This window comes from Lepidochelys olivacea (assembly GCF_965140295.1).
Source record: "Lepidochelys olivacea isolate rLepOli2 genome assembly, chromosome: 14".
Taxonomy (NCBI): domain Eukaryota; kingdom Metazoa; phylum Chordata; order Testudines; family Cheloniidae; genus Lepidochelys; species Lepidochelys olivacea.
The window spans coordinates 16,807,079-16,830,677 of NC_140424.1; the positions used below are offsets into that span (position 1 = coordinate 16,807,079).

Here is a 23,599-nt window from a genome sequence, read left to right on the forward strand (position 1 = left end):
CTCTCTCTCTCTCTGTCCGCCCCTGCCATTCTCCATTTCAGTTACTCTAGTCTCCTTTCCTCGGCAGCCCCTCTTTTCTGCCTCTCTGCTCGGTCTCCCATCTTCACATCCTGCCCCCCTCTGAACCAGAGCATGCTCTGCCAGCCATTCCACCACAGCTGCCTCTGTAGTGTCCTGGAAATGACAGGATGCTGACCTGCCACCAGTCAGAGAGCGAAGAAAGCAGAGTCTTGTCAGTTTCAAGCTGCTTTGGAGACAGACAGTGCTGGCTCCTTGCTTCGTTTCAGCACAGCCCTACAAGATCAAGTGCTTGCTAGGACATCCTTCATGTTCCCCACCACAGGAGGTGCTGAAGCGATGCTACCATGCATTGTCCATTGCTCCTCCTCAGCCCATGTTCCCTTTCCAATTCCCCAGCTTTAATGTTCTAGCCTCTCTCCCTTCCCTTTTCTGCCCCAGTTCCACTGCCTCTTCCACTGCCTTTGCTCTCCTGTTCCATTGATATGCTGGGAGAGATGTGACATTTACTCAGCTCCTGGTCTCAGAGGGGGAAGGAAGCTCAAACCAAGACCTCCTCCAACTCCCAAAAGCTTTGAGTCTGCCCATTAGATATTCCTGTGCATTGCTGCCCAGTTTGATTTAACTCTAGTTCTCAGTTTAACCTTCTAGTTTAACCTTTAATTCTAGTTCTCAGGATGAAGCACTTCTTTTGTGGATGCTGCAGTCCTGACTTTGAGTGCTGTCAAGGTTCCTTCCCCACTCTGAACTCTAGGGTACAGATGTGGGGACCTGCATGAAAAACCCCCTAAGCTTATTTTTACCAACTTAGGTTAAAACTTCCCTAAGGTACAAACTATTTTACCTTTTCTCCCTGGACTTTATTGCTGCCACCGCCAAGCGTCTAACAAATATAACTGGGAAAGAGCCCACTTGGAAACGTCCTTCCCCCAAAAATCCCCCCAAGCCCTACACCCCCTTTCCTGGGGAAGGCTTGATAAAAATCCTCACCAATTTGCATAGGTGAACACAGACCCAAACCCTTGGATCTTAAGAACAATGAAAAGCAATCAGGTTCTTAAAAGAAGAATTTTAATTGAAGAGAAAGTAAAAGAATCACCTCTGTAAAATCAGGATGGTAAATACACCTTAGAGGGTAATCAGATTCTAAACGTAGAGAATCCCTCTAGGCGAAACCTTAAGTCACAAAAAGACACAAAAACAGGAATATACATTCCATTCAGCACAGCTTATTTTATCAGCCATTTAAACATACCAGAATCTAACGCATATCTAACTAGATTGCTTATTAACCCTTTACAGGAGTTCTGACCCTGCATTCCTGCTCTGGTCCTGGCAAAAGCAACACACAGACAGACAGAACCCTTTGTTTCCCACCCCCTCCAGCTTTGAAAGTATCTTGTCTCCTCATTGGTCATTTTGGTCAGGTGCCTGCGAGGTTATCTTAGCTTCTTAACCCTTTACAGGTGAAGGGTTTTTCCTCTGGCCAGGAGGGATTTAAAGGTGTTTACCCTTCCCTTTATATTTATGACAAGTGCCAGCCCTTGCTTTTCCCTTGTAACTTCTTGCAACTGGCTGTCATGTCTCAGGTCCGTGAATGGAAGTGTAGGGCCATTCTCCTGACTCACCCTGACAGCCAGAACAGGGGAGTCTCATTAGTTCCATTAAAGGTAGAGAGTCTCTTTGATGTGACAGAGAATTCAAGGGGTGGGGGACAATTGGTCGTGCAGGGAGAAATCCTACCAGCCCTGTCCGGAAAGAGTTTTGGGGCTCGTGTCTGTATGTACAGCCCTGTCTTAGGCCTGTGTTACTGTAATTAAGAATCAAGGCAATCCCCAGGAAAGGGGGTGTGTGTTTGAGGACTCTCCACTGTGTGCATGGTGTGTTAGGCATGCTGTGTGAATGCAACCCCATATCGGAATCAGCGTGCCTGAAGAGTGTTTTGGGAGGAGGGGGCACCCTTTTGTGTGTATAGGGGTAGACTTTCTAATCCCAGGGCCCATCTCGGTCCTGCTGCCCACCCTAGACAGTGCTTGTATTCTCTGGAGGGAAAAAACGCTGCTCAGTGTCGCTGCTCTTTTTGCTCTGGGATCTTTCAGCTTGTCTCCTCTAACGCTGCTGAGGCTAAGCCCTCTGGCTGCTAGAACGGATTGCACGCATTACCCACGGTGCTGTGTAGTGCAATTTCTCTCTCTCTTGAATATAACCCTGCTGTTGATTGGGAAGGCCTGGGGTGAAAAGAAATTAACAAGACTTTAGGAAATGAGAGAGGCTTTAACGAGTTCTCACCACAGCCAGGCACCCTGCGAGGGAGAGATTTTGCCTAAAGCCCATTTAAATGCTGTGGACTCATTGTAGGTTTCTTTCCTCCGTCATTACTGAGCACCAAGAGATTTGTGTGTAAACTGTAGCTTAAGTTGTGCCCTCGCTTACACTGAGCTCTGTGGGGATTCGAGGGTATAACCAAATGCAGAATGTGCCTGTGTGTATGTGTGTTGTCTCTGACACCGCAGCACAAGCTTGAGCTTCAAAGAAAAGGTTAAAGCAACATGCAAAAGCCAATGCAAGCCCTGCAGAGCCTGCCGAATGCTGTGACATTAGCGCTTCGCTCTCCCTTTCTTTGCAGAGATAACCTCGCTCTGCTGCAGCACTCTGGTATCTTTCTGTGCTGGCTTCCTCCTCTGCTCATGCCCACCCTAGTTTGCTCTTCCTGCAGCTTCCTAGCTGCTGGGCCAGCTCTGCAGAGCCCTGTGTGTGCTACACCTGTGGAGCAGGGAGCAGAACCCTCATCAGAGGTTGTCCTGCAGGAGGCAGCCATGCCCCAGGGAGCAGCGTGAAGAGTATGGGAGGGCGTGGAACATACACAGGTTATGCTGTGGCTTTGACGGGCTCCTCAGCCTGGCTAAGAAATAGGTACCAGGTGGGTATAAAAGTGCAAGGAGGCCCAGAAATCCTTCTCCATCCCAGCCCACCAAATCACCCTCCTCAGCTCCTTGAGGTCCCACCTGAAGACTCGCTCCTTCTGCAAGGCCCGCAAAAAGTTAAACATTTTAACTGGAAACAAACATCCTACTCACCCCTGTCCTGGGGGCTTCCCAGAGCGTCCTACTTCTGTGCCTGTCTTGGGCAGCAAACAGGGCCTATCCAGTGCAGAGCTGAGCACGCTGCCTGTCTAGCAATTAGAAGAACTCCTTTCTGGGTGTGATTAGTGCAGGAGGGTGGGGAAATCACACACACACACACCCATCAGAGAGAAGCTCAAAGCCTTCAGGTATCTGAATCCGTTCAACAACGGGGGCGGGGGGGTCACCTTCTTCTGAGGCATGTGGGTGCAGGTCACTTGCCAGGATTATCTGGGTCACTTAATCATTTCCCAGCCATTGCTCAGGATGTCAGTGCACCTCTCTCCTTCCTTTTCTCTGCATTTGGCCTCCTGTGGGCTGTAATACTTGGGTCTTGTTTTGGTTGCTGGGTTTAGTGGGCAAGTGCTGGCTGGTGGTGGGTGGCCTGGGATTTGCAGGAGGTCGGATGAGATGATGTGACACTCCCTTCTGGCCTTGAACTCCAGGACTCTATGTTGCTGTAGCCCTAGGAGTGTGAGAGCCTTGTGGTGGTGATGAAGGGGCCACAAGGAGGAGTGGCTGACATGGAGTGTGACAGGATCCCCGCTAATTTATTCAGCCATCCGACTAGGTAATTTAGATACTAAATACAGAGTTTGCCAACACAGGCCATCTTCATATGCGCTCCCCCATTCCTGGGGGTAGGGGAGTCCCATCCCCCACAACTGCCTGCACATGAAAGAGCCTGGCACAACAGAAGAGCCAGAAGGGCAAGAACTTTAGGGCTTGTCTACATGACATGGCAGCCCTGGTTTAACCTAAGGGATGAATTTAAACTGATGTAATTAGAGGAGCACAAATCTCTGGGTGAACATTCTTACTGTGGTTTAAACCAGGCCTTTTGAAATCTGACTATAGTCAATTGGGAACAGGTTTAAACAAAAGCCTCTGTTAAACTGAAATAGAAATGTCCACCCAGGGGTTTGCACCAGTTTAACTAAACTGTTTAAAAACTAATGTGACTTTCCCATGTAGACAAGGCTTGTGGCGCTGTTGGATCAACTGGGGCAGGAAATTCCAGAGCCAGCGCCCCTCCAGTGAGAACACCCAGCTCCCAGGCCCAGATGTTTAAGTCAAGTGCCATTAGTAAGAGTGACCAGCCTTTCCCGCAGCTCTGGGGAGAGCGCAGATCTCACAGATGGCAGGGATCTCGACCATGTAGGGTTCTAGAAATCCATAGCGAAATCCTGAACAGGAAGCCAGTGCCGCTTCAGAGAATACCCCAAGAGGCAGCAGTCACGTCCTGAGTTAGCTGCAGCTTCTGGTCTTGAGGCAGGTCCTTGCAAGGGTCCATCTGGGAGATGACAACGGCCACACATCTGCATCACAGAGAAACGGTGCAGAGACGGGGGAGTAGTGCTGAGGAGGCGGGGAGAGTAGCCCGAGGGCCCTGGGAAGCCGGTAATGTACTGTCACACCCAGCGCCAGACCAGCAGCATAGGTACAGCTGGGAAGGATGGAAGAGAGTGTCTGGGGAAGTACAGGTTTCAGAGTAACAGCCGTGTTAGTCTGTATCTGCAAAAAGAACAGGAGTACTTGTGGCACCTTAGAGACTAACAAATTTATTAGAACATAAGCTTTCGTGGGCTACAACTCACTCCATCCGATGCCCACGAAAGCTTATGCTCTAGTACATTTGTTAGTCTCTAAGGTGTCACAAGTACTCCTGTTCTTTTTGGGGAAGTACAGTATCCTGCTGACCTCTTTAAGTGTGAGCATCTAGGGAGCTGGTGACTCTTAAATAAAAAAAAATATCCCCCCCTGGAATGAGCTGCCATCCGATATTACGGAGACTAACGGCTTAGCCAGCTTGTAAAAAAAGAGTATTCGAGCCTCTATGGAAAGTCTTGAGGAGAAAAGAAAATGGATGGGGGCCTGAGGCCCTGCCACACTTTGTGTTGAAGCAGGCATGGTGGACTGGTCCCTGGGTGATGGAGAGCCAGGGTAAGTGGTTGCTTGCCCTCCCTATAGCAGGAAGAGCCCTGGATGCCTCTGGATTTGTGGCAGGTTAGATTTCCATAGACAGGGCAGAGAAGCTGAGAGGGGAACCGGGTGTGTGTTATTGTGACTGGTGCAAAACTCACCCGTTGGGAGAACTGAAGTGAAACCACCAACTTCCCAGATGGAGATCTGGAGAACTGAAACTTTGTGGTTAAGCACGGCAGGTGAGAGTAGGGGGTAACCAAGAGGGTGCTTTAAAAACACTCCACATTGGATAGATAGATTAGATAAGGCCATGTGGGACAGGATTGTGACCCCAGGCTGTGCTGCTAACCCTCCTTGGGCCCTGATCAGCCTCCTATTTCTCCTTCCTCACCTCAGGCTCCAGGCTGCCATGCAAAGCCTTTCCCTCAAATGTCCTTCCGCAGTTACTACTGCCCTGCTGCATTCGCTTAGGTCTATGCCCCGTGTTGGCAGGGCACCCCGTACTTTGTGAGGCCAGGTAATCTGCCCCCTCCTGGAGTCCTAGTGGAACAATGAAGGGAAGGTCCTGAGCTGATCCAAGCGCCAATGTTCAAGAACCTGATCCAAATGTTACTGCCTGACCCCACCACGAGTCCAGAGTGGTCATAAATGCAACCCTTGTCAGGGGCAGGCAGCTCAGCCGCAGCGACAGGGCTATTGGGAAACAAGCCAACACTTTCAACAGAATTCTCTTTGTTGAAACTTTACTTTGTGAAGCTGGTCTGCTCGTGGCAGGGGGAACGCCGGAAAGCCAGCCTGCTCAGAGATTCCTGTCGTCTTGCATTTGGCGCCAGAGCATGAAGCAAACACTGTCAAGGAACCTAGCTCAGGTTCAAAGACAAGCCCCATTTCTTATTCAGATCACATTACCCAGGCTCCCCAGAAAGATTCATTGATTCAAATCTTAAAAGGAAAAGCCTTCAGAACCCATTAAGTCTGCCTTTCCCTTCCATCCCTGCTCTCGAGGTCTAGGGCAGGAAGCATTAACTAGGCTGCTTACATCACCTTGCTTTTGAACTGGGTCTCTCGCCATGTCAGTCAAGCTCATTTGGAACTGATAGGCTACATCCCAGGACAAGATGTGTCCTAAAGTGAGTTCATTGAGCTCTCTGGGCTGAGTCCGGCTGCGGAAAAGTGCTGTTTCGTCATTCCAAAGAATGGCCAGAAATCCCCTCTGTTCAATTAACACAGATCTTCAGCTGGTGGAAACTGGTGCAAATCCATGAGCTACGGTAATTTATACCAGCCGAAGATCAAGACCCGGTAACTGGGGAAGCTATTCCAGCCACAGTTCAGGTCCTGCACTGGATTCTTTGGGAGGTGCGACTTCTTGCTCACGACACTCAGAACTGTGAGCCCCTGTGTGACCCCTCTCATCCTCAGCAAGTGAGAGCTTTGATGCTGCTAAGATATGTGTCAGCTCCCTGACACACCTGTTCGTCAGCCTGGCCAGCAAACTCTTCAGCACTCTGCTCAGCCAAGCCTTGCCTGGCAGGTAACAATGAGTGCACCCCAATCCCTGAGTTCCCCAGAGACGTCTCTCTGCCGTGCCCAGTTCCTCTCACTGGACACTTGCAGAAGTTACTGAGTTTGCTGCCCCCAAAGAGACAGACACACACCAGTCTCTTTGGCTAGCTGAGGACTCACCCTCCAGTTTAATACACAGCCCTCAGATGGTTGTGTAATAAAACAAGGATATGTTTATTAACAAAGAACAGAGCTTTAAGTGATGCTAAGCAAGAATAAAAGAGACAGACAGGTTAGAAACTAAACAAAACCTGCTCTCTGGTGAGTAAAACTTCATTTCAGACAGTTAAAGTCTGAGTCTGAGCAAGTTTTTCACTTGTGTTAAATTTCCAGCAACTCTTGCCTCCCAGACCCAGAGGATCCAGTTTTCATAGGGCAATGGTGCTGTGCCCTGTTGTCCCCTTAGAGAAGGATAACTAAAATGTCTCTGCCCCCCCTTATGTTACCCAAAGCCTTTGGCCTCTGTTTCGAAAGCCAGGAAGGTTTCCTGAGGTGCAGACTGTCTGCTGGTGTGATCACTAAGCAGTCCCCCTGCTTGTTTAGTTTGATGGCTTTGTTAACTTTATAGAATCATACACTTATATAGTTGTAGGATTGGAAGGGACCTCGAGAGGTCATCTAGTCCAGTTCCCTGCACTCATGGCAGGACCAAGCATTATCTAGACCATCCCTGACAGGGGTTTTTCTAACCTGCTCTTAAAAATCTCCAATGATGGAGATTCCACAACCTCCCAGGGCAATTTATTCCAGTGCTTAACTACCCTGACAGTTAGGAAGTTTTTCCTAATATCCAACCTAAACTGCCTTGGCAGTAATTTAAGCCATTGCTTCTTGTCCTTTCCTCAGAGGTTAAGGAGAATAATTTTTCCCCTCTTCCTTGTAACAACCTTTTATGTACTTGAAAACTGTTATCATGTCCCCGCTCAGTCTTCCCTTCTCCAGACTAAACAAACCCAGTTTTTAAAATCTTCCCTCTTAGGTCATGTTTTCTAGATCTTTAATCATTTTTGTTGCTCTTCTTTGGACTTTCTCCAATTTGTCCACATTTTTCCTGACATGTGGCACCCAGAACTGTGCGGTGCATGTAGATATGGACATGAAAGCAGTGGGGTAAAGGCACTGTACGTGCAGTGCATGTAGATGTGCTTTTGAAAGGGGAAGCGGTCATTCTGCTTTGTGTAAGCTGGACCTTTAAACCCAGAGGAGTCCCTTTGGCCGCTGTGAGCTGCCATCAGTTCAGGATGCAGAATGGGGCAGGTTGAGTCACTGTGATCTGTCGGTCGGTCCGTCGGTCTGTGGCTACTACCAAAAAGGCGAGTGGTTTTCAGCCAGATAAGTAACATGCAGCAGTTATCTCAGTGTAAAATCCTGGTGCAGACAAGGTACCTGGAGTGTTTCCTGCGAGGTAGCCAGAGGAGGCAGTGCTATCCCTCTGCCCGTGGCTGACCTCACGACTTTTCCTTCTGGTGAAAACGACTGTGCTTGTCTGCACCAGGATTTTACAGTGGGACAGCTCACATGTGAGTCGGCCTGTGGTTAAAGGCGCCTTCTTTTAGCAGTGAGAATAAAGCCTAAACATGTGTGTCCTGGACCCTGCCTTTGTCTTTCTCATGGAGACGTCTTTCTTGGTTGCTCTCCTGACCCTGAACTAAAAGTCACCTTGCCTAGGATATACATGGTTTGCATGGGAAAGTGAAATGGGATGGTGCATAAGCTAAGCACACTCTCAGAAGGCCAACAGTGGAAGGAAAGAATGAAGAGGTATGGGGAAGAGAGAAGACGTTGCAGCAGGTTTTCAGATGAGATTTGAAAAGGGACAAAGGTCTGATGAGGAGACGGCTCCTTCGGAGGACAGGAGCTGCAGAGGGGAAGGCACCTGCATCACTTTCGAGCCTGCATGAGGGGACAGAGAAAAGAGGAGGGGAGTGGAGATGGACGAGGGTTAACAGATCGGCTGCAGGAGCAAATCCATGGGGAATTATATGTAGTCTGCAGCTTGTCAGATTAGCAGCGAGGGAGGGAGATGTGGGGAGAGGGCCGGCTATGGAGAGAGGGGTGAAACCAGGCTTCAGAGCCTTGTAAGCACGGGAATGGGGGGTGGCAAGGGATGGAAAAGGAGTCTGGAGCCATGTACCCAGAGAGAGGGAGAAAGCAGGGGTGGAGTACCTGCAGATGGCTGTGATGAGCACTGTAGGGCATTCAGACAGATCAGAAGGATAGGAGATAAGTAGGTAGAAGACAGAAGGCAGCATATGGAAACCTTATGGCCAGAGACAGCAAGTTGGGGAGGGGAGGCCAATGTGATGGGGGAAGGGTGCATGCAGGACAGGATCACTACACAGAGGGGACACTTGCCTCCGGCCTAACGTATCTGGGGTTGGCCCATTACATGAGAATGGGGTGAAAAGCCTAAACCAATTAAGAGCCAAAGGGTTCATGGCCCGGCTGCCCAGCCCCTTCCTACCCAAAGATCAGAGGAGTGTGTCCTCATTTGTTGCCCATTAATTACATCTGATCCTGCTCTAATCCCCTCTAAAACCGGTCATGAGAACCTGCAGGTGACTGAGTGACTGGGAAACAACCTGCTGGGCTCGCACGCTAGCTGTGGGAGCCGACGGGACCAGGCTGAGGGCAGCAGAGCTGCTCTGCCACGGCCCCCTCGGTAGTGCCAGGGATGTGGCCGGCCTCCTGCTTTCTGTGGTGATGGAGGAAGAGCCATGTGCACTACCCTCCTGGTCATCAGCACCCTGGCCATCCTGCTGCGGCGCCACTTCTTCAACAGGGTCGAACCGTACGTCCTTCCTTGTCTCTCTTTGCCTTGTGGTGGGCAGTGGGGAGGGGAGGGGGCACGGGAGCTGGTTCTTTCTAAGAAACCCGGCTGCACCGGCACTATCTAGTGTGCTTGAAATGTATGGGTCTGCAGCCACAGGGGACAGTGGTTATTGCTACTGCTCAGCACCTGATCTAAGGTTATGGGTAGTTTCCATTTATTGTACCAGACACAGGGGGACTGCACCTCTCTGGCACCTGATACAGAGGTAGGCTTGATTTCACTTATATCAGTGACTCCACCAAGAGTCACACCGCTGTATAACTGGTGTGAGATCAGGATCAGGTCCCATACATGCCCTGGCAGATCCATGGCCTCTGTTATCCAACAAGCTTTTTCCTTCTCTGACTCTTATAATCCCATTTCGGGATCCTTGAATCTCTTTTATGGGCCTTGTTAGCACAACTTTGGGCTTGGGGCAGGGCTGTGTTCTCGTCACTCCTGAACCCTTTTCAGACCTTAGGGAAATGTCTGCGGATCAAGAGTGTAAGGCTGTTTCCTTTCCGTAATGTGTATGCCCAATGCCATGACTCAGTGTATCTGATAACGCAGATGGTTTTGTATGGACATTAACCCGCATTTGCCCTTGTTTACTGTGATTGGGAAAGCTGCGACTAGCATTGCCGTGTATATAAATTTTGTGTCTCGGTTTAGAGAAATCTACACAGCCCGACTCTGTGTGTGCATTGGGAATGACATTCTTCTGCCGCTAATTACATACCAGCAGAACCGCATTTCCAAAGGAGCCTTCATCTGTGTTCTCCGTGTGTGGTCCAGAAGTGCTGAGTGTGCACCCTCAAAGCCCCCTGACGTTAACGAGAGCTGAGAGCTCTCAGGGATCTCACAGGAGCAAGCCCTGTGGAGTGCAGACCTGCAACCCTGCAGGTGCAAGATCCTGCTGCCAGTTTTAGTGCTGCTCTGTAACATTTTCTGGCAATATGTAAATGTCCCTTCTGTGCAGGGAGGGTTATGATTTAGGGCAGTCTCTATAAGGGGCTGAATTTGGCAATGAGCATTTAATAGGTAAGCCTGAGATGCTGCCGCACTTTCTTACGTATTCCATGAGTAGCCCCACTCAAGTAAATGTGAGGGTCACTATGTAGTTCTCTGGACACATGCAGCAGGGGTTTGTTTTGTACAGCGGGACCTGCCTATGCAGCACTGAGCACCTGTAAAGCCTATTGATTTCAGTAATATTGCTATTTGTATTATAGTCACGTCTAGAGGCCCCACCTGCAATCGCTGTGTCAGGTGCTGTACAAACACACGCTAAGAGACAGTCCCCACCCCAAAGAGCATGCCCAAGGTCACCCAGCAGCAGGTTTCTGAACTCACAGCAGACTGCCCTGTCTGCTGGACTCCATCGCCTCTCACAGAGGAGGGCTTAGTGGGTGGCTGAGGTTTTCAGCTCTCGGTCAGCACCTGCCCCAGTTTGGCTCAGATGGAAACAACTCAGCGCTAATGGGACCGTGCTCGCAGCGGAGAGGGATGAAAGCCCCCAAATGGCTTCGCTGCAATCTAGCAGGCCGAGCTGGAGTGGGGGAGCCTCTGCAGAGAGCGCAGCTGTTCTCTTCAAAGAGAGACTCAGCTTGAAGAGGTTTCTCTTGTAGACACTGAAATCTATTTACCGCCGGAGACTGGAGACATCTGAAAGCAGGTCGGTGAAATTGGCATTTAAAGAGCCAGCTTCCGTCAGGGCAGAGACGAGAAAGTGTCTGATTCTAAGCAGGGTCTGGATGGTCCAAGCTGCCTCCTGGACTGCCGGTAGCAGACACAGAATTAAAGACTAATTGGTTGCCCGAGAAAACATGTTATAAATAAAAGCCCACATGCTGGCTCTGTGCTATCCGGTCAGGAAGGGAAATGCCCTTGCACGGAGGGAGACAGGGCTGAGGAACTTGCACAGCTGACATTCTGCAGGCCCTCCACATGCTGAGTTGCAAAGGGCAGGACACTGCCTGGTAACAACAGCAGTGAAGCTGTGGCAGCATGGTCCAGTGGCCACTTGAGTGTGTACCCAGGGTCCCAAGCCAGCATGGCTACTCCTTGTAGCCAGCTGCAGCGTCTTCACAGCTATTGTTACTCAAGCTAGTGTTCATCTAGCTCAGCAGTTTTCAAACTGTGGGTCGGGACCCCAAAGTGGGTCGTGACCCCATTTTAGTGGGGTCACCAGGGCTGGCTTAGACTTCTGGGGCTCGGGGCCCAAGCCAAAGCCCGAGGGATTCAGTCCTGGGTGGCGGGGTCAGTTTCAGGCCCCCGGGCTGGGGCTGAAGCCCTTGGGCTTTGGTTTTGACCCCTTCCCCACCTGGGGCGGTGGGACTTGGGTGGGCTCAGGCTTTGGTCCCCGCTCTTGGGGTCATGTAGTAATTTTGGTTGTCAGAAGGGGGTCGCAGTGCAATAAAGTTTGAGAACCCCTGATCTAGCTAGATCACAGCTAGCTGGGACATGCCTACACGTGCAGCAATCACACCTCCCAGTTGCACTGTAGATGGTTGTCAAAGGGTGTGTTCCACCATGGTGATGTCACTACAGTAGCCTGTAGGTTTGAGTGTCAACCGCCCTGATACTCTGCTTGGAGAACTCCCACTCTCGGCACAAGTATTCTTTGTGGGTAGCCAGAACACAGCTCGTTTCACAGCCCAGGGGGACAAAGCAAAGAGAGAGTCTGGCTTGCAGTTATAATTTATTACTCCCTGCAGCTGTAAGTGTACATGGGGTGTTACAAAAAATAAAAGAAGACCCGGTCCCTGCTCTCAGCTCATGGCCTAAATCAACACATGAATCGTAACACTAGGCATGGGGAGGGAAATAGGTAGAGATCAGGGTTGGAATGTAGGTCGAAGATGTCTGGGGTGAGAGTGTGAAGTTTGAACTTGCTTCAGTAGGAGCCAGTGAGGAGGTGAAAAGACTCCAAAGTGTGTGTGATGTTGTCATAGGAGCAGGAGCAGAAGATTTGAAGGCCAGAAGAGGGCATTGTGATCATCGAGTCTAAAGTCCTGCACAACTGAGCCCAGAGAACTTCACCCGATAATTTCTGCATCCAGCCCATAACGTCTTTGGAATGAAACCCACATCTCCCTGAGTCTTACTCCAGGTTTGAGCTACTAAGCCCCAGTAAGTCAGTCACGGGGCTAGCCCAGAGTAGAGGAAGGATTCACATTCAGGGGTTCCAATTCCATACAAAGGCACAAGACCATGCTTTCCATCTGTAACCCACTTGCAAAGTGCGGGCCACAATGCTTGTGGTGGTTAGTCATTATACGTCTCATGATGAAGACGTTCCCATCTGAAAACCAATCCCATAGTCAAGCAAAGCTCTCATCAACCTAATACGACATGGAAAAAAGCCACTCTGCTACATAAAAACAACGAGGAGTCTGGTGGCACTTTAGAGGCTAACTGATTTATTTGGGCATAAGCTTTCGTGGGTAAAAAAACCACTTCTTCAGATGCATGGAGTGAAAATTACAGATACAGGCATAAATATATATTGGCACATGACAAGAAGGGAGTTACCTTACAAGTGGAGAACCAATGCTGAAGGCCAATTTAGTCAGGGCGGATGTAGTCGACTCCCATCAATTGATGAAGAGGTGTCAATACCAAGAGAGGGGAAATTACTTTTGTAGTGAGCCAGCCACTCCCAGGCCCTATTCAAGCCCAGATTGATGGTGTTTAATTTGCAATGAATTGTAGCTCAGCAGTTTCTCTTGGAAGTCTGTTTTTGAAGTTTTTTTGTCGAAGTATGGCTACTTTTAAATCTGTTATTGAGTGTCCAGGCAGTGTCACTCCATGCATCTGAAGAAGTGGGTTTTTTACCCATGAAAGCTTATGCCCAAATAAATCTGTTAGTCTTTAAGATGCCACCGAACTCCTTGTTGTTTTTGTGGATATAGACTAACACGGCTACCCCTCTGATATCTGCTACATAGGGGCCTTCCTCTTTCTCTGCCCATGCACCAAAAATCAGAGCGTGTGTTATGAGAAAGGATGAGTGCAGACACAAACGAGCAGCAGAGTGAAGATTAACTTATGTAAGATTCTCTGTACACTGTCTGCGGTTTATGCAACTTGATGGTTGCAGGGGTCAGCCCTTGAGCTTCTGGTGTCCTCAGCTTAAAGTCTCATGAGTGGAGTGGATACTGTTCTTCTGCCTTGGCGTGGCCCTGCCTCTGCTCCTTGCTGAGTCTCTCCTGCCTCCAGGTCTCAGCTGCCAGAGGGGTGAGGGTACCAGGTGTGTTTGCCAGGATGGATCAAATGTACACATGAGATTTCTGTCCATGGGAAAATAAAAGCCAATTGAAATTCTAAGCTGAACTAGTCTTTCCCTGGAAGGAAAGGGGATCAGGAATGTGACTTCCTGGGCTTTAAAGCTTTTGTTTTCTATATAAGTTATGATGTATTCTTAGTTTTAGCCAATAGTTGATGGGAAGATGATAGAGATTATAGGCTGTATGTCAGAGGGTATTTCTGCTTTGTCTTTGTTTCTCGCACCCCCTCCTTGGTTCTCATTAGATGGCGCTGCCTTTCAGTAATATCTGTTTATCTGTTAATTATTAATAATACATTGTTTTATGTAGACGGATATGTGGCTGAAGGAAAGCTATAGGATGGTATGCTAGCCCTTTAAGGCTGGCTACCTGTCCAACAAGGTCCTAGTCCCAGTTTGGAACAGGGGAATTCTGGGAATTGTAGTTCCCAGACTGCATGGGAACTGTAGGCCTGCTAGAAAGAAATGTGGGAAGTAGCATGAGAAGGAGGCTTCCAACCGAACAGGGGAGATTTGGGAAGGAGAAAAGACTTTGGACCTGTTGGATGGGTGCTTGGATGGTAGCAGAGCAAAGGACATAGCTTTGGGGGAGGAGGAGTGAGATTTGGTGTTACATAAACATAGCAGTGTAGATGTTCCCACTTGGGCTGGATCTCAGACCCTGGGCTTCAGCCCAAGTGGGAATGTCTATGCCGCTTTTTGAGCCCTGTCATGCGAGCCCCGTGAGCCTGAGTCTGCTGCCCTGGGCTTGGAGACTCGCTGCTGCCAGGTTTGGGGTTTTTTCTGCAGCGTAGACATCCCCTCGGAGGCTGCCTGTTCTTTATCTCAGTTGCCAAGGTTGGCGCTTGGGGAGGAAGGGGGACATGAGCTCCCCTTTGATGGAGTGGGTCCAGCAGGATGTATAGGGCTCTCATATCCTGACTGTGGGGGTGACGGGGGAAGGCTTGGACTCTCATTTGGATGTCTGTTATCTCAGAAGGACAGAAGTTCTCCTAGTCTTGCCGGTGGGCTAATGAGGGGGAACCTGAGAAGTCGCTTGCAAGCATGAGAGCTAAACTGCTGCTAAAGAAGGGGTCTTCAGAACCCCAGGTCAGTGAAAATGGACTCAATAGCTTTACATCTCTTGGCTTTAACAGTTGTGCAGCTCAGTCCCATATGGAAATGGAGGTATGACCTCAGATAATTTCCACCATTGAAGCATGGCTGGCTGAACTGCAGACAGGAGCAGCAGCTTCTTTCAACCGTGCTATGGAGCTTGTAGCTACAAACAGTGCAATCAGCATTAGCAGAAAGGCACAGACAACAATTGTATTGTTCATTTCTGAATGACTTTAAATATTCTCAAATTATCAAGGCCAAAAATACATTTCAAAACAACTATGCATGCAAATGGCACAACTAAGCGAAAAGCCTCCTTCTCCTAGAATGTCTGTCAAGCAATGACTTCCTCCCCCCCCTCCCCACCCCCGGGGTTGTTTCTTGTATCCATTTAGGTTGCTAGATACGCACTTTCCACTATTGTCATGTTTTAGTGCAGCATCAGCAGGGCCAGTTCCATGTTAGTCTGTGGATTAATTATAACAATTCTTGTATAAATGTCTGTGAACAAACAGAAGTTGGTGATGATACACTGGTTGCAACTAATGTTTTGTCACGCGCCTGTTTTTAATTAGTCTAGAGAAAAATCTGTGCAGAAGGCCATTTCGAGAGCTGCTGGTTAGGAGGGTGCTATCTCTCAAACTGGATAGATGTTTGTTTAGCCCTCTCTTTGTTGGATTATTTTCTATTTTATAGGTTTTTAAAAGAATTTATTTTACAGTTAATACCAGCCAATGCTTATTAATAGCCTGGCAAGTGAATACAGAATATATCAACAAAGAAGTAAGCCCCGCTTGTGTGTAAATATTAAGAATTCTCAATGTACCTTGTACTAGAAAAGAAGAGGTTTTCTGACGATTAAACCACAGTGACAAGAAGACTAAACTCTTACATCTATCATAACACTGTTTACTAGCATACCATGGACTGGAATAAAAATCCGCTTTCTTTACCTTCAATGCAGATAAAACTTCTGTTTGTAGAATGTAATTAATCCCTCATTCACAATCAAGAAGCTTAGCATTTCCTAGTAATAATTCCCTGATCGTCTACGACTTTTTCTTTTCTTTTAATTTTGATTGAGTTACCAGAACACTAACAACCATTAAAAGCAGTAAATAACCCTAACCATTCCCTTCTCTGGTTCCCAGTGCCTCTTGTTTGCTGTATCTGATCGATTGCCAACTCTCCAGGGCAAGGACTATTGTATAGTGTGTGTCTTGTATGGGGCTCAATCCTCCATCAACACTTAACTAATAAAGCTCAGATTTTCAAAAGTGCTTAGTTTCTCATTTAACAGGCAGCCAGATTTTTCTGAAGAATAGGTTGGCTGCTGAGCACTACAGAAAATCTGGCCCTGTTTAGGTGCCTAAATGAAAGCTGATCCGCTGAAAAATTTGTTCCCAATTATGGGTGTTCAGCAGCTGAAAATCTGGACCATAACAGATAAGTATTTATTCCTCTCCACTATCAGATGTAACTTGGCAGAGAATGATGCTGAACCCACTACACCCAAAGGAACTCTGTTTTCAAAGCCATTCTTTATTCATTCATTGATTGTATTACAATAGCACCTAAAAGCCCCGACCAAGATCAGGGCCCCAATTGTACTAAGCATTGTACACGTGCACAGTGAGTGATGGTCCTTGCCCTAGAGAATTTACAATCCAGGTACACAAACATTTTTTTAAAAGATGTGACTGTAAAACCACAGACTTTGGTGAGGGGACTCAAGGTCACGTGGGGCCCTTTTGTCTCCCTTTCAGTGTGCTGGTGTCACTTTAACAAATATCTGGCATGTTGCAAAATGAAATCCTTAACTTTGTAGCGGATTTGGTTTTTGCAGCATATTGACTGCTGGCTGTGTCAGGACCGGGCAGAGCAAAAATAAAAATAAAGGGGACAAACAAAGGTTAAGTGAACTGTTTCAAGTTCTGAAAGGTTTGAGTTGGGAGCAGAAGGTAAGGGGACCCTGTATTTGCCCAGGCTGGTTCACCCTCTCCGCAGGAGGCAGTGCTCTTGATCACAACACAGGTGAAAAAGTCTGTACCACATGAGAATAGAAATTTTAAAAAAAACCATTTAATTCCTGAACTTGCCTTCCTCACAGGCAATTTTGCTCTAATGCTCTGAACTCAGGAGCTCCTGAGTTCTAATTCTGGCTCTCACACTGGCTCGCGCTAGAATTGAAGGCAACTTGCTTATGCCTCCATTTTCAAATGTGGCCACTGAGTCTGCGCACCTCACTTCTTAGGCACCCAACCTGAAACATCTTAGTCTCTGTGCCTCAGTTTTCCCATCTCAATAATGAAGGTAACACTACTGACCTGCTTCTCCAGGGATGGACTGGGATTAATTAGCAAGTGCTTGTAAAGCATTCTGAAGAGAGTAAGTGCTAAGTATTTTTACATGCCTGCCCACAATGTACTGCAGGATGTCGCAGGATTGCTTTTCTCTTGGATTATGCAAGAGCTAAATTAAGACCTGCTTAGGCAGTGCCTACTACCCTGCTCCATCATTAGTCTCTATGCACTCTGCAATGTAAAGGCGTGAGGAATGGGCCCTATTCAAAGAGGAAAGCCCTGTACTCTAACCCCACTGTACTGTTAAATATGCCCGCTGAGGTTTTCAAACACACCTAAAGGAGTAAGGTGCCCAACTCCCATTGAATTTCAGTGGAAGCCCAACTCCTTTGGGCTTCCTTTAAAAATTCTAGCCCAAAAGCCCCAGTGAAGGGCTGAGTGAGATAAGGGTGAGAAGGTGAACTGGTTGGAAAACGATGGGGGGGATGCGGGTTGGGTGAAAAAAAATGTCTTTTTTTCACCCCAAAACTCGTATTTTGATTCAGAAATGATGCTGCAGCACTTCATAGGACCATTTCCCCATTCTCTATGAGATTGCCTTCCTGGCGGGACCGCCTGCGCTGCACCCCGGCCTCCTCTCTTGCCAAGCCACTGCAGTGAATCGTGGGAGTCCCTGGCCACAGGTCACCAGCGGACACATTGTCCAGGCAGGGAACTCAGCCCACAGAGATCAATGGGGCATGAGTTCCCCAAATCACAGCTCCCAGGAGGCACTGCAGTGGCATTTCCAGTCTGAAATTTGGGAGCTGGGTTTTTTCACTGAGAAGCCGAAATGTCCCGTGGAAAGCAGACACTTTTCACACACAAAATGAGTTCAGTCCATTTTCTGTCAAAAAGTTTCAGCAGAAAGCTTTTGGCCAGCTGGAGGGGAAAGAGGGAATGCTGGGTGCCTGGCTGTTCCCTGGCACTGCCCCAGGAGGTGAGTACATGCTGGTTCACCCTGTTCTTTTCCCTCTTTCAGACACCCTGGGGGAGCTGAGGAGCCCAGGCAGGAGGTTGGCTCGGACTCCCTCACAAGGTAACATTGCTTCAGAATAAAAGCAGGGCATGGTGGCTGGGTGTAGGAAGGCCGTGTGGGCGTGAGAGACTTCCGAGCCCAGAGTTGGGAAAATCTTGGAAGCAAAACTCTAGCCTGGCATAGAGTATGATCATTATATTTCTGTTCCTCGCTGTCTTTTCAGGGACAGATCTGAGTGTTTGTACCAGGGCTGTGCAAAATGGTGACAGGGCTTTTTTCTCCCATGGAAATTTTCACAACAATTTCGGGCCCATAAAATGTCGCTTTTTGAGGTAGCTTCATGACATGGGCCTTTCACGGGGGGAAAAGACACACTGGAGATTGAGTAACCCTGTCCTGAACCTGTTGTTGCTGTTTCAAGTAACCATTGAGGAAAAGCAGCAGGTTTCCTTCAGTTCCCAGCAAAAGTCCTTTCTCTGTGGATACCTAGTCGTAATTTGGGTCCTCCAGGAGAATCAGCCCACTTCTGCCATTTGACTGTGAGTGTGCCCAGGCTTCCAAGAGGCCATAGGGAGCAACTCAACCTGGCAGCAGGACACATCCCGCCCAGCCAGGAAGGTGCTGTGTGCATGATTCACAGCAGGTGTGTATGTAGGAGGGAGATTTGTATTGGACATTGGGGACGACCCATGGTTTTGTGCTTTGTGCAGGGAAACCAGAAAGTGAGCTCCCATCCCTGCAGGAGGCTGTCCCCCCACGGCTCTGATCCAAGGATCAGGAAAGGAACAGCAAGCACCTCATTGCATGCTACTAGCCACTGGCAGAAAACTGAGACCCTCTCACATGGGAGGGGAGGGGACGGGATAACCCGGGGACACCAGGGTTGTATGTAGGGGATGGGCACTCAGTATGTGCACTCAGATCCACAGCAAAATTTCACAGTTGGCTTGATCACAACAATGGACTCTCTGTAAACCCTGGCAGCGTACAGGGACCTCCCACCTGTTCAGTGTATATAGGGGGGACGTTGGTCTCCAAGCTTCTTCCCTATCTCAGGACATGCTGCTATTTAATAAATAAAATCTTGTTGCATTTTGTTTCTCAGTATCTCTGGATCTTCCCCCCACTCTGACTGCAGGTGCTGATCGTGTCATCACCTCAGCTTGTTCGGAAGCAGCCCTTCACTTCACACCAGCCGTGGTACAAGCAGCAGTGGCTGGAAGATATTGGCCAAGACAACTAGCTACACTTCTGACAAACCCCATGCAACCAAGGGCTCTTATTGTGGCAGCTGGAGCTGAGGGGAAGAGGTTACCATGCCTTTAATATACAGCAACTACAAGATGGCCGACAGCCCCATGGAGGTCACCTCAGCAATGCCATCCAAAAGCCATGATGCAACCTCAGGGTCTGCGGTAACCAGGAAGTGATCACAGTTCACCTGGGAGAAAGTCCTGCTCCCAGTGATCAGGGATACATGCCCTGGAGAGGGTTTCCTTTTATATAAGTATGTTAATAAAAGATCACTTTGAAGTCCAGCTCACTCTAGCCTATAGCATTAAAGGCGCATTTGCTTCTGTTAAATGTCAATCTCTTGGTGGTTTTATTTTGCCTATTAGCAGCAGTGACCATCACGTTCAGCGTTCAAGACCCTTGTTACTGCAGTGGGGAATATTTTGCATCAAAACTTAGGGCCTGAAAACAGCCCAAAACTGGGAAATAGTTGGGTTTTGGACAAAATGGCTCAGGCTCTTGGTTTTCCAATGAAAAATCTATTTGTTTTTGAGGATAACAGATACTTTCCATGACATCTTTTGTTTAATTAAAAACCCAGTTTTCCACTGAAAAAAAGTTTTGATGGAAAAATTTTGACCTGCCCAATTGAAGTTATTTATGGAACTTTCACTTAGAACTTCTAGACTTTCAAACACTTACTTGTTCTTAATTCTACCTTAGGCCTAGTCTACACTCAAAAGTATCAGTTTAATTAGGGGTGTGGCTTTTTTTTACTGAAATAGCTATACCGATTCAACCCCTGGTGTGGACACAATTATATCAGTGTAAAGGTGTCTTATCCCAGTTTAGCTTATTCCCCTGACTATACAGAAGAGCTATACTAATATAACTGCACCCACACTAAGGGGTTGTAGTGCTTTAACTAAACTTTCTAATGTAGACAATAATTTCCTAGTTTCCATAGTTAGACTTTTGTTAATGTCCGCAAAATGTTTTCTAATGGATTTTTTTTTCCCCTGAAGCATTTAATTAAGTCTTTATAACCTCAGCTCAATCGTAATGATGGTTTTTTGTCTGGAAATAACAATGGCCTTGGGGCAAAGAAAGTCATTGCTTAGCTGGAGCTGTTTCCATTTTTACAGCAGATTAGGAATAAAGAGGAGGACATGGAAGGTGCAGATAATTAGATATAAGAAGGATCAGGTGAAAGGAAGCGGCAGCACCGTGCATTCAGTGAGGGCAAAGCTGATGAAGCGAAGGACTGTTCTGCTGAAGCTAGAATACACTAGAGCTTCCCAAGTAGGGCCCAGAGGGTTCATGTAAATTGGCTTGACTCCACTGATTTCAATAGAGCTAGGCAGATTTACATCAGCTGAGGACCTAGCTCTATGAGGCCTTACATTTTTTGTTGTATTGGCTTTTTTATTTTTAATCAGCTCAGGGCTTAAACCCATGGCCAGTATCGGGGTTACCTCGTTGATGATCACATTTAGCTCTAGTGCAATAAGAGCGTGGTTCACACAGACTTTACAGGATACGTTACAGAGCCCCTTTTAGCTGAGCATCTCAAAGTACATTAAAAAAGAAATCCTCACCTACTTTTGTAAACAACTGGGGAAACTGAGGCACAAAGAGGCGTCGGCCCACATGTTTGAAGGTATTTAGGTGCTGTTGTGCCTCTCATTTTCCAAAGGGATTTTAGCACTTAGGAATCAATGGGATTTTAGAAAATTAGACTTAAAAGGCCTGGTTTACACTACAGAGTCAGGCCGATGTAAGGCAGTTTATGTCGGCCTAACACTGTGTGTCTACACTACCATGTTGGGTCCGCCTATGAACGTTGCCCATTACACAAACCTAATCACTCCAGCTCCGCGATAGGCATAGTGCATAGGTCCACGTAGCTGGGACAATGCAGCGTCTGCATCAACAGTGCATTACTTACATTGCCTGTTAGCTGTCAGCCCTGCACTGGGCTCACAGCCCAGAGCCCTGTAGCTGCCTCCCAATGATGGTTTGTGGCGGGAGGAGAGCCCAAGCCCAGCCACTTCCCAGGCTTGAGCTGCTCCCCCCACATTCCTCACTAGGAGGCTGCTGGACTTGGACTCGCCTTCTCCCAGCCCCCCCAGTCCCTCATCAAGGGATGGCAATGGGGCACTTGGCTGTCAGCCTCAGGGGTCCAGCTGTCAATGTCCCACAATGCCTCATGTCAATCGGTGGAAGCACTCCTGGTGAGGACGCACGCCGCTGACAAAAGAAGCAAGTGTGGACATGAACCACCACTTTAATTACTGTGGTGGCTGTATGTTGACCTAACTTAGGTGGACTTAATTTTGTAGCATAAGCTCAGGCTCCTAAATCATTTAGGCATTGAGCGCAGCAGTGACTGAGTATCTTTAAAAATCTGGGCCTAAGCAACTTGCACAAGGACAAATGTTGAGATAGTGGCAGTTCTCCCAAGGCACAGCTCTGAATTCACAGCCCCTTGCTCCAACCACTCTCTCCTTCCAGTAAAAAGAGAGGCAAAGAAGAAGCTAATAGCTAGACCAAGAAATATATATTTTCAGTTAAGAGCTGCAAAAAAGCTGGTGAGCCAGCGAGGCAGAGACAGAGGTGCCCCAAATGTTAAGAGCTGCAGAGGAGGATGCTCTCGGACCAGTGCTATTACAGAGTTACAGTATCAGTGTGGAGGGGAGATACATTTCAGGTAACCACAACCATATTAGCAGTAGACCCTAGATGAGTTGGAACTGGAATCCCTACTCCCCACGTGCAGAACTTTGGGAAAGTCTGGATTCAGATCTGGAGCTGAACGTTGCAGCTCCAGTCCATCTCTACATTCAGTCTTCAGGGCTGTAATGAAAGTGTCTAGCAAGCAGTATTGTGGGATAAGCTGGAGTTAAAGAGGGCAGTGGGCACTGACAGGTGAGAAGAGAGGAGTACATGGGCAGCTGTGGCACCAAGCATATGAGAGATCGGGCTTGCTGAACTACTGAATGGGGATATGGGTTCGTAAACAAACACTGGCTGTGTGTGGGGCATAGTGGATTTTGGACATGACGTTTCCCTGAGTCTTGGGAAAGGCCAGTTCCCTGCCTAGGAGTCTCCAAGGAGGTGCATTCCGTGAGAAGCCCTTTAGTTACTTGATTAGTTGCAGCCAGAAGCTGAGCTAATAATGGGTGGAGCCGCTTTCAGTGAATGGCTGACTGAAGATTTCTGGCCCACAATGAGGCATTTGCTGTCTGTGCTAAGAGTTGTGTGGCTCTCAGAAGGCCCCTGATGGTTTGGAGGGAAATTTGCGTAATTTTATTATCCACATCCTCACTACCGGCCAAACCCACACTCCACTTAGCAAGAAAAACAAAACTGGAACTGCCAATCCTCTGGGAGCCTTCCTGGCCTGACACAGCTGCGCTGGCATTCTGCATTCTGGCATTTAACAACGACCAAGCTTCTTTGGAACTGAGATGCTGCCTGGAAAGGCTCAGCTGGGGCACGGCCCCAGTCACATGCGTTCCAGCCCGCAGCTCAGAGGTGGCCTGAGGTGGATGGAACAAAGTCCTGAGCCAGGCCGCAGCCTTGTCAAGGCATCCATGTTACACAGCCGTCGCCTTTAGAGAAGAAGATAGTTATTTTCCCGGCCATAGCGCTGTCCTCCATCCTGGCCCCTCCCCTTGCTGGCTGCTCCTGGCTGACCCTTGTGAGTGCTGGGAGGAAAGAAGGGTTGTGACTCACTTTCTCTTCTTCTTTTCTCTCACCACCTCTTTAAAATAGACGTGCCCGGGGCCAAAGGGAAATGAAACCAGTATGCAGCAAAGACGACTCCATCTTGTTCTGAGTGGATGCGGGATGAGGCAATGGGGTCGGCTGGGAAGAACTTGCTTGTGCAGCTGGCAATGATGGTGGGAAGGCAGATCTTGGCACCTGCTCCCAGGAAAGAATTTTTGGCTTACTTCAGAACTGGTGGATGTGCCGCTGCTTTATCATCTCTCCCAGTGTGCCTATGAAGAGATAAAGGGACCATACAGCAGTACAAAGTCCAGGAAATCAGCAGGGAAGGCACCTATCTCCATGCACGACTGGTCCACCTCTCCCCTGAATGCTCTCCAAGTCTCATCTCCTCCTCAGTCCTTAGGCTTCTCCCTCAATGTGCACCTGACCTCAGCCCCTTGTCATGCTCATCATTGTTCTGCCAGTTGACTGAAACCAAGT

The 23,599-nt window shown here is 48.3% G+C and overlaps 1 protein-coding gene across 15 annotated transcripts in view; it reads left to right on the top strand.

Moving 5' to 3' along the window:
- Window positions 1-19,735, top strand: part of LOC311530389 (uncharacterized protein) — an 81,055-nt gene extending 61,320 nt beyond the window's left edge. For 7 of the 15 annotated variants that reach the window (XR_014713973.1, XR_014713975.1, XR_014713976.1 and 4 more), the window contains 3 exons: window positions 18,155-18,211; window positions 18,862-18,939; window positions 19,290-19,735. Coding sequence is in view for 1 of the 15 variants with exons in the window: in XM_084646933.1 (XP_084503059.1) it covers window positions 18,155-18,211; window positions 19,290-19,296 (64 nt within the window). In the remaining 14 variants the exon portion in view is untranslated. Of the gene's footprint in view, window positions 1-9,219; window positions 9,424-12,545; window positions 12,577-18,154; window positions 18,212-18,861; window positions 18,940-19,289 lie in introns of those variants that run through there. The other 8 variants (XR_014713974.1, XR_014713977.1, XR_014713980.1 and 5 more) reach the window with 3 other exon arrangements.
- The last annotated feature ends 3,864 nt before the right edge of the window (window positions 19,736-23,599 follow it).